The sequence below is a fragment of the Mustela erminea genome, chromosome 2 (assembly GCF_009829155.1).
Source record: "Mustela erminea isolate mMusErm1 chromosome 2, mMusErm1.Pri, whole genome shotgun sequence".
NCBI classification, from domain to species: domain Eukaryota; kingdom Metazoa; phylum Chordata; class Mammalia; order Carnivora; family Mustelidae; genus Mustela; species Mustela erminea.
Window position 1 is genome coordinate 77,666,203 of NC_045615.1, and position 13,688 is coordinate 77,679,890.

The following is a 13,688-nucleotide window of genomic DNA, read 5'->3' on the forward strand; positions in this document are numbered from 1 at the left end:
CTGAAGGTTATCATGTCCTGCAGAACTGGAAGGAAAGAAATGTCTGATTATATGTAATTGAATTCTCAGGGGTTGCAGAATATCAATACCTGAGAGAAAATTTCCAGGCCACTGGAACTAACACCTTGCTAAAAATAATCTGTGAATCTTTAATTTCATTAGCATATTTATATAGTGCCATGGACTGGGATAAGGAAGTCACTTGGCAGCCTTCCCTGTTACCTTCTGAATGGAGTTCTATTTCTAGCCCTTTGGTTCCAGTCAAAGTATCAATGACCATCTGTTGGGAAAGTATCTTACTTTCAGAAATCCCAGTTCTACTTCTACAGCTTTCACTAAAATTTTTAAGAAAGTTAACTGGATGATGGTCTGATTTGGCACACTTCAAGAAAACACAGTTCCCCATTTCAATATGGCCTGAGATACTGTACCTGTCTAATAACCAAGTAATACCCAGCACAGAAGAATTTCCAGGCTTCCAGAAATCCTACTTAAAACAAAAACATAAAGAATTTTAATTTTTTCTTTCTTTATTTTTTTTAAAAAGATTTTTATTTATTTGACAGACAGAGATCACAAGTGGGCAGAGAGGCAGGCAGAGAGAGAGGAAGGGAAGCAGGCTCCCTGCTGAGCAGAGAGCCCAATGCAGGGCTTGATCCTAGGACCCTGGGACCATGACCCAAGCCGAAGGCAGAGGCCTTAACCCACTGAGCCACCCAGGCAGCCCTAATTTTTTTCTTTAAATAAATAACTGACTTGATGGCAAAAATCACGTCACTGACTAAACTAAAGAAAAAAGACTGTTTAAAGCTACACAGTCTAGAAGAGTTTCCATTTCAGATATCAGAAATTCAGATAAGGAACAGTTACAGTTAATCCTTCTCCCCTCATAAGAGAATAGATAAAATGAATAAAAACCTCAATCTTTGGTTTCCATTCAAGCTGGTACCATGCAACTGATAAAATTAATAAAATGTTCAGCCTCTGGTTTCTATGCAGAATGTCAGTTAAATATCCATCTGCCTTCCATTCCTGAAAGACTAATGAAATATTTTATTATAGCATCCAGAAGAAGTATTAAATTCATGTCTGTTTCCATATAAAGCTCCCCTTTTAATGCAGTTTTTTTAGACGAAATTTCCTCATGGTACTCCTCAGTTCAGACTGTTCTATAAGATTTGGTACAATATAGGATGGCCATTTCTCCATTGACCAGAAAAAAAGAGAGACTATTTCAATGCTTGAAGAAAATGGTAGCCACCTCTGCAGTAACACCTGAATAATAACTCATTGTTTCAAGAAATCATAATCCGTAAATTGTCTTAAAGAAAGCTGTGTGGTTTGTTCACATCCACGGAAATATCAATCAAGAAACAAAAACTGGCAGTCACATGAATTGCAAAAACAACACTTTGTCTTCGTAACACCGTAAGCGTTTCCTGCAGAAAGAAGTCTGTTGCCCAAGTGCAGAAAATAATCAGTGCTGGAGATAACGGCAATTTCTTTTCTTGCGGTCATGGGATGCCACTTTATCAATATATGTGGAGCTCCCAGGGAAAGATGGACGGGGACAGCTAGAGAACGTTTTCTCAGTTGCAAAAGGAACTACCTGAAGTCTGCATTGCAGGATGATACTAGCTCTACCACAAGGTTCAGCTGTATCTTATTTCATGACTTGGACCATTTGTCTGGTCTGCATTTTCTAGTAATTTTCTCTTAATTGAGTTTTGCTTAATCATCTTCATTGTGAAACTCTTCTAATACCATGGCTGTCCACCAGGTTACCACAAGGACCTGCTACCTTCCCTATAGAGCAGGAACTCAAAGCCCTGAAGACCTGCTCAAGCCAGGGGATGATGCCTCGTCCTTGTCACAACCTGTCTACAGGTTTTAGCAGATTTATTTTAATGCTTATGGTTTAATCATCATTCTATTCCCTTTTTATCTGTAAGAGAAAAATTGAAATTCAGCTCTAAGGAGGCTTGGTTCGGTCAGATCCTTTCCCTGATACCAAAAGTGGCAGGAGAGTATAGTGGTTAAAAGCACAAATCTAAAGCTAGACTTTCTGGGTTCAAACACTGCTTCTACCATCTATTAGCTGTCTGATCCTGTGGCATTTACTTAGCCTCTCTGATGAGAATATGCCTATACAATATTGCTGCTATGAGGTTTATATGCTATGGCATGATTGGTACACAACAAATACTATAGAATAACCTCAGCGTTATCAGACACAGTGCGTTAGATGGAATATCTAGACCCAGGACCCAAGATGCCTAAATCTAGGCTTAGCAGATTGGGTCCTTGGCTAATAGTCTTTGTGGTCTCAGTTGTAAAATAAGAGGTCTGTACAGCCAGAGGACTCCTAGAATATCTTCCTACTTTATAAAGTGCCATCTTGCTTTTGGATTATATTTCTTTAACTTTTCCTCACAGCTCTACTGTGATGTAAGTTAAAAATTGCTTTTCTAATTTAAAGATAGGAAACTGAGACACAGGGGAGGTAAATGCCTTCTTCTTTTTTTTTTTTTTTTAAAAAGGGGGGGCATCATTGACTCAGAATTGAGAAACTTCACTTTGCATTTTCACAGTTTAATAAATGACTAGCTTTCTTACCACTGACATTTGGAGGATTAGACCTGGAGTCCATCCTGCCCAATATTCTGTTTCTCAGAATAGCTTCAGACATCATTTGCACATCCAAACTATTTCTTTAATAACCTGTCACCAGGCTGTCCTCCATTAATTTATCTAAATCTATACCCTAGAATGTTCAACCTTTGGGGGTAATGACCTTCACATGTTTTTGCCATCATGCCTCCTGAATTCCTCAAGGAACTCTGAAAACTACACACTGCCTGAGAACCTTCTTGGATGCAGCTAAGGGATGGCAATTTGAGGCATGAGATGCTAATCTTACAGGCCATTGATAAGATGAAACAGGTACAGGTGTCTAAAAAGGGGAAAAAAAATCACTTCTTTTCCACTAGGGACATCTTATTTTTTCATTTCAAGGCTGGTATTTTGAGTGCATCCCCTCTATGGAAACAATATAGTGAACACATGGAATAGGGCAAATTAGGTGACCTGTTTATCTCAGAAATGAGGTTCACTTCCACTGCCCTTTCCAAGCTCAGAGTCTCTGGGTCTGTGCTGTGAAATCACTATTTTCTCAGTCTGTCTACAGCCCTGATGGATGGACAGGAGCATAGGGCAAGAGGGCAAAGAGATGAAAGGAAGGCAGATATGAAAGGAATAATAAGGACAGGCGAGAATAGGAAAGAAAAGAAACATTTAGTCAGGAGAGAGAGACTTGTCCTTAGAGACTGTAACTGCTGGAGAACCATCTGCGTCCCAGCTCAGAGAGGGTCATGCGACACAAGTGCTTTCCGTATAGTTCAGAAAAAGGAACTGAGAGATTTAGATGACTTTTGCATATCCCTAGATACTTGGGAGCTTTCTGGACTCTTTCTTAAATTCGGTTATGTTTTCTCTCTTTGCCTCTTGTAATATTTTCCCACATTTCAAAGGTTATCAGAGGTGACTCTTCAAGTCAGGGTAAAGGAGGTTCTAAGTAATATCAATCCAGATTTAGCCAGCTTCAGGGGAAAACTGTGAATAACAAATTTTTAAAACTATCGCTTCACTGAGATGACTTCTCTGGGCAGAATTGCAAACATCATCATCTTTTATAAATTATTAAAGCATAATATTAGAAAATATTCCCTTTTGTAGACTCTTATAGATTTTCAATATATTATTAAGCAAATGCAAAAAAAAGGGCTTGAGTGACATTTGAAATAGTGGCAAATAAATTCAGAATTATATTACTAGGTCAAAACAGCGATATTTAGAACTTCTTTTACTTCAGTGCTTTTCTATTCTCTCTGAACAGAATTTGAAGTTTTCAATTTGCTCAGAGACAACTCAAAGCAACGGCTTAAAAATAAATAAATAAATAATTCATTTTGAGTCCAAGAAAATACATCTTTTCAAATATCACATGATGATTCTCTTCAACGACAGTAAATAAAAGGTGATATTTATTTTTTCTTTGTATTTTTACACATTTTTACAATAAATATGTGTAGCTCTTACATCAGAAAAAATTTTAATATAATAACCAAGTTATGCTAAGTCCAGATCTCTATCAGGACAAGATGAAGGTTGATGAATATCTAGGTGATCTGGTGTGTAGGGGAAGGGAAACAAAAAACATGCAAAACTTTCCTGCCATTTTTTTCATGATTTTGGTTTTTTAAAAATTTTTTAAGATTTATATAATTTTTTAAGATTTTATTTATTTATTTGACAGACAGAGATCACAAGTAGGCAGAGAGGCAGGTAGAGAGGAGGAAGCAGGCTCCCTGCTGAACAGAGAGCCTGATGCAGGGCTCGATCTCAAGATCCTGGGATCATGACCCAAGCTGAAAGGAGAGGCTTTAGCTCACTGAGCCACCCAGGCACCCCATGATTTTGTTTTTAAAAAGACCATTTTTCTAGAGCAGGTTTAGGTTCAAAATAAAATTAAGAGGAAGGTACATAGAGTTTCCATATATGCCCTGCCCCAAAACGTGTACATCTTCCATCATTGACATCTCTCACCAGAGTGGTACATTTCTTACAACTGATGGGCCTTCACTGACACATCATAATCATTCAAAGTCCATAGTTCACATTAGGGTTCTCTCTTGGTGTAAATTCTGTGGGTTCAGATAAATGTATAACAACATGTATCCATCATTATAATGTCATAGAGTATTTTCAGTGCCCTAAAAATCTTCTGTGCTCCACTGATTTATCCCCCACCCCCATTCACTCCTAGCAATACTGATCTTGTTAATTTCTCCATAGTTTTTCCTTTTCCAGAATGTCAGATAGTTAGAATCATATAGTATGTAGCCTTTTCAGATTGGGTTCTTTCACTTAGTCATATGCATGTAAGGTTCCTCCATGTCTTTTCATGGCTTAATAGCTCATTTCATTGTTTCATACCATTTTTTTGCAACCCCTTAACCTGAATTATATTGCTAGTTGCATTTGCGCAAATCTCACTTAAGTATGAAAAACTGTAATAAGATCTGAAAGACAGAATAATCACTCTTTCTGTGATCTGACACCACAACACTAAAAAGCAGATTAACTCAGCATTCAGAAAATAATTTAAGGAATTGATGTCTACAATAATCTTCTTAGGCGGACAACAGGAGACAAGAACCTACTGAAAAAACAGTCTGACTTTCACCAGAACCATGAAATCTCCTTTTGCCCCAGATTTAATAGGTAGAACCAACCAAAATACATAAGAGGATGTAGCAACTGAATAAAAGATAAAAATGTTCCATCATTCGTGTATAAATTTTATTTAAAAAACACTACTACTTGTGGACTAGAAATGATGTTCAGGGAAAAAAAGTTCATTTATTTTAAAAAAAAATCCATTAAAACAAAACAATTTGCTATCCTTGTATTTCTGTGTTGACCCAATGTCTATGACTCACCACTCTGAATATAATTTGTGGATTTCAGGGAGAAGCATTTTTGTCATATTAATAAAATGACTTTAATTGTATTTCATGTTAGTCTTTTGACTTTCTATTTAAAGGGCTATAGAGATGTTTGGGCCAATAAACACTTCGTGCAAAACTAAATACCCTTCTGTGTTGTGTGCCACCATACCACTAACTACAGAAGAGGAAGAAGAATTTGGGAGGCAAAAAGTCACACCTAATCCCTCCTTTAAACAAAAGGGGTGGGGGGCGGGAGGGGCCGTCTTGCATTCTACTTAATGCTCATCCACACAGAACAGCCCCATAACTATAGCTCTCTGATTCAGTATACGCCCAAGCCCAAAGCGAATTTATCACAGCACCATGCCGAGAGGGGGAAATCATCGAATCATTTCTGAACATTTCCAATCCCTCAATATTTTGAATCCGCTGGGCAAAACTGATTCCAGAGCAAACTTTGGAAGGCACCAGGCGGCGGCAGGAAAGCGAATGAACGTGCAAGGTAGCCGGGGTGGAGCGCGGAGCTTACCTTGAACTCCTTCTCTATGTTGGCTAGCTTGGCCAGCTCGTTGCTGAGCTCCAGGGCGGTGAGCACCGGGTCCTCACTAGACAAGGACAGGTACGCGGGGCTTGCCAGCCCCTTGTAGGCATTGATCCTCGAGCGTGAGTGGCTGAAAGAGTCGTGCCTCTGCTTCTCCATGCAGTCTCCGCACTTGCAGAAATAGTCGTGCGGCCGCTCGATCCTGGCGCCCTTCATCAGCAGCATGTGTACCACCTCGTACTTCTGGCAGTGCGCCGCCAGGATGATGGGCGTGATGTCGGGCGAGAAGCGCGTGCCGTCCTCGTCGTAGGCGTAGAAGTCGTCGTCCTGGAGCTCCTGCTCACAGGGACTCAGGGTCAAGCGCTTGCTGGCCGCGAAGCCGGGGTGGTTCAGGATGGCTTCCACGATGCGCACGTAACCCTTGCTGATGGCAAGCAGCAGGGCGTCGCCGATTCGCGCCAGGTTCTCCTTCTTGAGCAGCAGCTCCGTCACCTCCAGGTGCTCGTTGCCCACGGCCAGCTGCAGCGCGTTCTGGCCCATGTAGTCCACGCAGTTGACGTTCAGCGTCTTGGACTCCTCCAGCATCTTGCGCACCACAGGGATGTTGCCATACTCCGCAGCGTCCAGAAAGCGCTCCTCCTCGGCGGTAAGGCTCGTGCCCCGGTCATTGAACATGAAAGCCGGGCCCCGGACTGCCTGGCGCCGGCCCTTCTCCCGCATCACGGTCTTGCGCCTCAGAGATGGGCTTCCCTCCATGGACCTAATCAGCAGCAATGAAAAACAACTGTAGACTGTTAGGGCGTATTGCTTCCTCCCACAGATCCAGACCTTTCTAAGTAGGCAACACCTACAGCCGACCTGCGGGCCCGCGGGCAGCTGGGTTAGTTGCTAAACAAGGCACCTGAAATTAACACCTGTACCTAATATGGACTGCTTGGACCCAGAGAGAAGCCTATAGCCTATCAGAACGAGGGTTCCTGTTCAAAAGAAAATGGCATTTGGAAGAAATAATAATATAAACAATGTCCAGACATCCATGCTTCCCTTGTGGCTCTGGTAAAGATGGAACTCACTGGACCTCATATAAATAACCATACTAGTCTTAAAAGTCTTGAAAATAGAGGTCTGGCAGTTCCTTGGCACCAAAGCACTAGGATTTGAGGCTAAAGAAAGCAAATTTTTCAGGAATTAGGACAGAAGAATCCTCTCAAGTCATTGCATATTTTTAACTAAGTAAAATAATTGATGGGGGCAGGGGTGAGGAGCCTAGGATTTAGGCCAAGGATCTTTCAGGATCTTACCTTTGTTATCGTTTTCTCTTAAGGGTATCTTGCCTCTGCCCCCATCTCCCCCCAAAAAACCTAACTTACTTTGTTGAAAATAACTGTGACTTTGTAATGAGTTGTTTAATTACCAATATTATATAATTGCCTCTTTGAAGTAAAAGGATATAGTATGATTTATGGTTTAAAAATCACTACTTATTGGGGCACCTGGGTGGCTCAGTCAGCTAAGCCTCTGACTCTCGATTTTACGTTAGGTCATGACTTTAGGGTTGTGAGATCAAGCCCGAAGCCCCACATCCAGCTTCACACTAGGCAAGGAGTCTGCTTAAGATTCTCTCTCTCTCCCTTTCTCTCTCCCTTACCCTCTGCCCCTACCCAACCCCCTCCCCATCTCTCTTAAAAAAATAAAATCACTACTATTATTTTATGAATAAAGCAACTGGATATTAATTGTAATATCCAGAACAATGTACCTAATATCTACCACATTCCTTGAGATTTTTCTGCATTATGAAAGTGATGTCATTAAACTGATGTGTACAGTGATTCAGGTTCACATTTTAATTTCTGTGATGGTGAGTAAATTCACTTCTTTGGACTTCTTTACCCCAGATGTAAAATGGAAATTTACAAAGTGCTCCAGAGTTTCCTCATTAGCACATGAACAAAAAGCTTTTTTAGAAGTTCTGAGTCTCTGAAAAATGATGCTAAATAAACAACATAATTTTTAACACTGTGATTACTTTTTTTAACATTGTGATTACTTTTACTATTTAAATGGCTGTTATTATAAATACAAATCTCCATCTTTACCCTTAGCCAGTTCTAACATTCTTGCTGACTGAAATGCTCAAGATAAGCTCCTTTAAAATATCTGTGATTTTTGTTTTCTGTGTGAGTTGCAACCAAAAATACCAGATAAAGCTCTTTTTACATTACTGAATTTTGAAGCAAATAATAGTGGCAAGTTAAAAGTGAATGGCTAAGGGAGAAAAATGCTTTCTTTCTGTAATATATATTTCAGAAATACTTTCCACCATTGATAAAACAATATTCACAGAGTCAGGGTGAAAACTAGCTAAAGGGGACACTCTTCTTCTCCCTGGGGGTCTGGGAGCAGAAGAAATCAGAGACAGTTACCAGCCCCCGCTCCATTCTCACCTCTGTTGACCTCAAATCAAGAGAGGAGTGCAGAAGGCTTCCCGCATATGGAGACCAAGGGAATGTGGCCAGGCAAACCTAGGTCTTCAGAGGTGATAACCAAAGAGTTCCAGAGAGGCATGTTAACTCCAAGGACAAAAGTGCTAGCCTTGCACCCCATTCTAGCTGCTCAACTAGTCTCAGGTGGTCAACTTTTTAAAATTAAATAAATATGGCATTTATATACATACATCTTTATATGTGTACATAAATATGCACATACATACCTATGCATTTGTAGCAATTTCCAGAAAGCAACACAAGAGGCTTTTAATTATAGTTATACCTGGGCTCTAAGAAGTAGAACTTAGGAGCCATAGGAGAAGGGAGATTTTTGCTCTTCACTTATACCCTTTTGCACATTTTGAATACTCTTAACCGCAGTTTGAATATTTCTATTAAAAATAAAATGCATCATAGGTGCCTGGGTGGTTCGGTGGGTTAGGCATCTGCCTTCAGCTCAGGTCATGATCTCAGGGTCCTGCGATTGAGCTCACACTGGGCTCCCTGCTTAGTGGGGAGCCTACTTCTCCCTATGCCTGCCCTTCCCCCCTGTTTGTGCATGCTTTCACTCTCATATAAATAAAATCTTTTAAAAAGTAAAAATAAACATAGTAGAGAGCCCAGATATGAACCTTCAACTTTATGGCCAACAAAGTAGGAAAAAAATATACAGTGGAAAAAAGACAGTCTCATCAATAAATGGTACTGGGAAAATTGGACAGCTATGTGTAGAAGAATGAAACTCGACCATTCTCTTACACCATACATAAGGATAAACTTGAAATGAATAAAAGACCTCAATGTGAGGCAGGAATCCATCAAAATCCTAGAGGAGAACATAGGCAGTAACCTCTTCAACATCAGCCACAGCAACTTCTTTCAAGATATGTCTCCAACGGCAAAGGAAACAAAAGCAAAAATGAACTTTTGGGACTTCATTAAGATCAAAAGCTGCTGCACAGCAAAGGAAACAGTCAACAAAACAAAGAGACAACCCATGGAATGGGAGAAGATATTTGCAAATGACAGTACAGACAAAGGGCTGATATCCAAGATCTATAAAGAACTCCTCAAACTCAACACAAACAAAACAGACAATCATATCAAAAAATGGACAGACGATATGAATAGACACTTCTCCAAAGGAGACATACAGATGCTAAAAGACACATGAAAAATTGTTCATCATCACTAGCCATCAGGGAGATTCAAATCAAAACCACACTGAGATACCAACTTACACTAGTTAGAATGGCCAAAATTAACAAGACAGGAAACAACAAGTGTTGGAGAGGATGTAGAGAAAGGGGAACCCTCCCATACTGTTGGTAGGAATGCAAGTTGGTGCAGCCACTTTGGAAAACAGTGTGGAGATTCCTTAAGAAATTAAAAATGGAGTTACCCTATGACCCTGCAATTGCACTACTGGGTATTTACCCCAAAGATACAGATGTAGTGAAAAGAAGGGCCATCTGTACCCCAATGTTCATAGCAGCAATGGCCATAGTCGCCAAACTGTGGGAAGAACCAAGATGCCCTTCAATGGACGAATGCATAAAGAAGATATAGTCCATATATACAATGGAGTATTATGCCTCCATATCCAACTTTTGTATCAACACAGACAGGACTGGAAGAGATTATGCTGAGTGAAATAAGTCAAGCAGAGAGAGTCAATTATCATATGGTTTCACTTATTTGTGGAGCATAAGGAATAGCACAGAGGATATGGGAAGATGGAGAGGAGAAGTCAGTTGGGGGAAATTGGAGGGGGAGACGAACCATGAGAGACTGTGGACTCTGAGAAATAAACTGAGGGTTTTTGAGGGGAGGGGGTGGGAGTTTGGGTGAGCCTGGTGGTGGGTATTATGGAGGGCATGTATTGTATGGAGCACTGGGTGTGGTGCATAAACAATGAATTCTGGAACACTGAAAAGAAATTTTAAAAAATAAATAAAAATTAAAATAAAAAAGTAAAAATAAATAAAAATAAAATTCATGTTTTTAATGCTTATATATTTTAATCCCTTAGTTGACAAAAATTTTTAAATATGGGTGCTTATTGGCAACCATTACATTATAATCTTTCTGAAACTAATGAAATGCCCTATCAGTGTAGTATGGATGTATGTTGTGTAGGGTAGCATGCTAAGTGAGGTGTGTGGAGTGTATGGTGAGTGTGGGAGACAAGGCTGGATTGGGGCTGTGGTGTGTTGTGTGTGTGTGTGTGTGTGTGTGTGTGTGTGTGTTGGTTTGAGGATGACTTTTTTTTTTTTTTAAGATTTTATTTATTTATTTGACAGAGAGAAATCACAAGTACTCGGAGACGCAGGCAGAGAGAGAGAGAGGGAAGCAGGCTTCCTGCTAAACAGAGAGCCCGATGCGGGACAAGAACTGGGAAATAGCATTCACTGAACTGCATCAAAGAAAACTTTGTTTCAAGACCAAACTCTATTACAAGGTTTTATTTTTTTAATACTTTATTTATTTATTTGAGAGAAACTATGAGAGGGGAGAAGGTCAGAGGGAGAACCAGACTCTCCATGGAGCAGGGAGCCTGATGTGGGACTAGATCCCAGGACACTGGGCTCATGACCTGAGCTGAAGGCAGTGGCTTAACCAACTGAGCCACCCAGGCGCCCCCTATTACAAGATTTTAAACAAATCTGATAAATACTGTTATTGTGGCAGGTGAGTATGTTTTGTTACTCCTAATGGTACTGACTTACTGGGTTCATATTTTTACTATGAAGCTACAAACTGGAACACTTCAAATGGCTAGAATTTCCATATGGCATAAAAGATGAATTTTGTGCTTACCAATGATACTAACATTACCTATAACTACAGAAGATATTTGCAGAGTATATATGTCTGAAGAGTTCCAGTCTATACTCAAATGCATTATCTTGGGGGAAATAAACTCATTATTAAGGTGTCACATCTTAATGGACAGGGCTTTTTATCTAATGATTGCTATCTACAACAAAAATCACTTCTAAAAACCCCACCTTTTCTCTCCAAAGAGTGTGATTTTAAAATACTGGAATATGATTTTTAATGAATTTTTCTTTACATTTCTTAGTATTTAGAAGTTTTTTCTTAGTATCTCTTCCTCTTTTAGAACTAATATCTCCATATTGTGTATTTGTGCTGAAATGTGGTATATTAGTACTATACAACACATATCCCATGAGTCATTTTGATTTTATCTTTAAAATATTCTAACACTGAGTTAAGTGTGAAGTCAATTTCTGAATTAGAACAAATTATACAGCTATTTCAAAATAAAAGAGCTGATCTAATGCTACTTATCTTCATGGCGAATCCATGTAGGAAGTGACTTTGGAAAAAAAAAGGATTTCTAACACTGTTTCTCTAAATGTGACATGAGGACCACCTGCCCCAAGATCATTTGGAGTGCCTATTAAAATGCAGATTTCTGGGACCCATCATTAATCTGGAATGATAGAATGGTGTGAGTCACACTGAATTCAACTTGTCCACAATCATAAACATGGCCCCAAAGTCAGCTGGTCTTGACAATGCATCTCCTCTAGCATAAGAAATAAGGAAGCAATGAGGGTGAAAGGGAGAGGATGCCTTGCTTTAGTAATACTAACACTAAAATAATTTTGCCAGATAGTTTCTTACCTTCAGATCCTCATCCAGTGGGCTGACTCATTCAGCCCTGCAAGGGTCCATTGCACAGGGCCTTCTTTCTTGTAAGAGCACTGAAGTGACCACTGACCTATACCAGATGCTCTACAAGTACCAGTGTAAGTTCAGGCTGATATGGATTGCTGGTAATATCTGTCTGTTGTGGACTGAACTGGTCCCCCCAGAAATCCATATGTGTAAGCCCTAATCCCCAGTGTGATGGCATTTGGGGATGAGCCTTTGGGAGGTTTGGAGGCAAATATGATTGGATGAGGTTATGAGGGGAGAGCTTACATGATGGGATCAGTGCCCTTGCAAGAAGAAACAGCAGAGTGGTCTCATGTTCTTTCCCTCCCTTTGTCTCCCCACCTTAAGTCCCCCACCCCACCCCCATCCACTAGGGGAGGACCCAGCAAGAAAACAGCCACCTGCAAGCCAGGAACAGAGAGCTTTCACTGAAAACTGACCATACGGGCACCATGCTCTCGGACTTCTGACCCTCACAACTGTGAGAAAAAAAACACTTTTGTTGTTTAAGGCAGTCTATGGTACTTTGTGGACAGCCCCAGCTGAGTAAGACAGTGGCCATACATCTTAAGAAAAAAAAAAATGCATGCTATATGAAACAAACTTTGGGTTCTTGGCACTTCTCCAAACACTTAAGCAGATAAGAAGTTCTTTCTGAGAAATACTTTGGTGTACCCAAAGGCAACCCTTTGCTCCATTCCATTCAGAGGTAAAAATACGAGTAACACTCCTCAGTTTTTGTAACTCTGACATAAACTCATCTGACTTCTAACAATGTTTCCCTAAATGTGACACGAGGACCACCTGCCCCAAGATCACTTGCAATGCCTATTAAAATGCAGATTTCTGGGACGCATATTAGATTAACTAAATCAGAATCTCTTTGGGGATACGGAATATGCATTTTATTTTTTAAAAAAGATTTTATTTATTTATTTGAGAGAGGGCGTAAGAGAGAGCATGAGAGAGAGAGAGAGAGTGAATGCATAAGCAGAGGGGAGGGGCAGAAAGAGAAGCAGACTCCCCAAGGAGTAAGAAGCCTGATGCAGGGCTCGATCCCAGGACTCTGGGATCATGACCTGAGCTGAAGGCAGATGTTCAACCAACTGAGCCACCCAGGTGCCCAGGAATGTTTATTTTCAATGAGCATCCTTTGAAACTCCCAAGCACACTAAAAGTTGGGAACCTGCAGCATAAAAACAACGGGATTTTCCTGAATCAATGACCCCAGACTATGAGATCTTTAAACATCTGTTATACTGGCTCTGCCAAAAGTAAACTTGAAATAACATGTGTGGGCAGTGCAGCCTAAGGGACAAGAGGCTTTATGTTCCTTTAGGTTCCCTTTGTTTTATTACCATTTAAAATTTGAAATTCAGGAAGGAAGTCCCTGAATCAAATGAGAAGCCTGCAAAATGCCTTCACCAGTGACTCTTTAATGTCATGCCCTTGTTTTTATCA

General features: G+C 40.2%; 1 protein-coding gene across 4 annotated transcripts in view; it reads right to left on the reverse strand.

The window, feature by feature from the left end:
* The window catches only part of TRPC3 (transient receptor potential cation channel subfamily C member 3), a 71,760-nt gene that overhangs the window by 45,259 nt on the left and 12,813 nt on the right, over positions 1-13,688 (reverse strand). For all 4 annotated transcript variants that reach the window (XM_032333324.1, XM_032333323.1, XM_032333322.1 and 1 more), the window contains exon 2: positions 6,040-6,811. In XM_032333324.1, the coding sequence (XP_032189215.1) occupies positions 6,040-6,811 (772 nt within the window). The remainder of the gene's footprint in view (positions 1-6,039; positions 6,812-13,688) is intronic.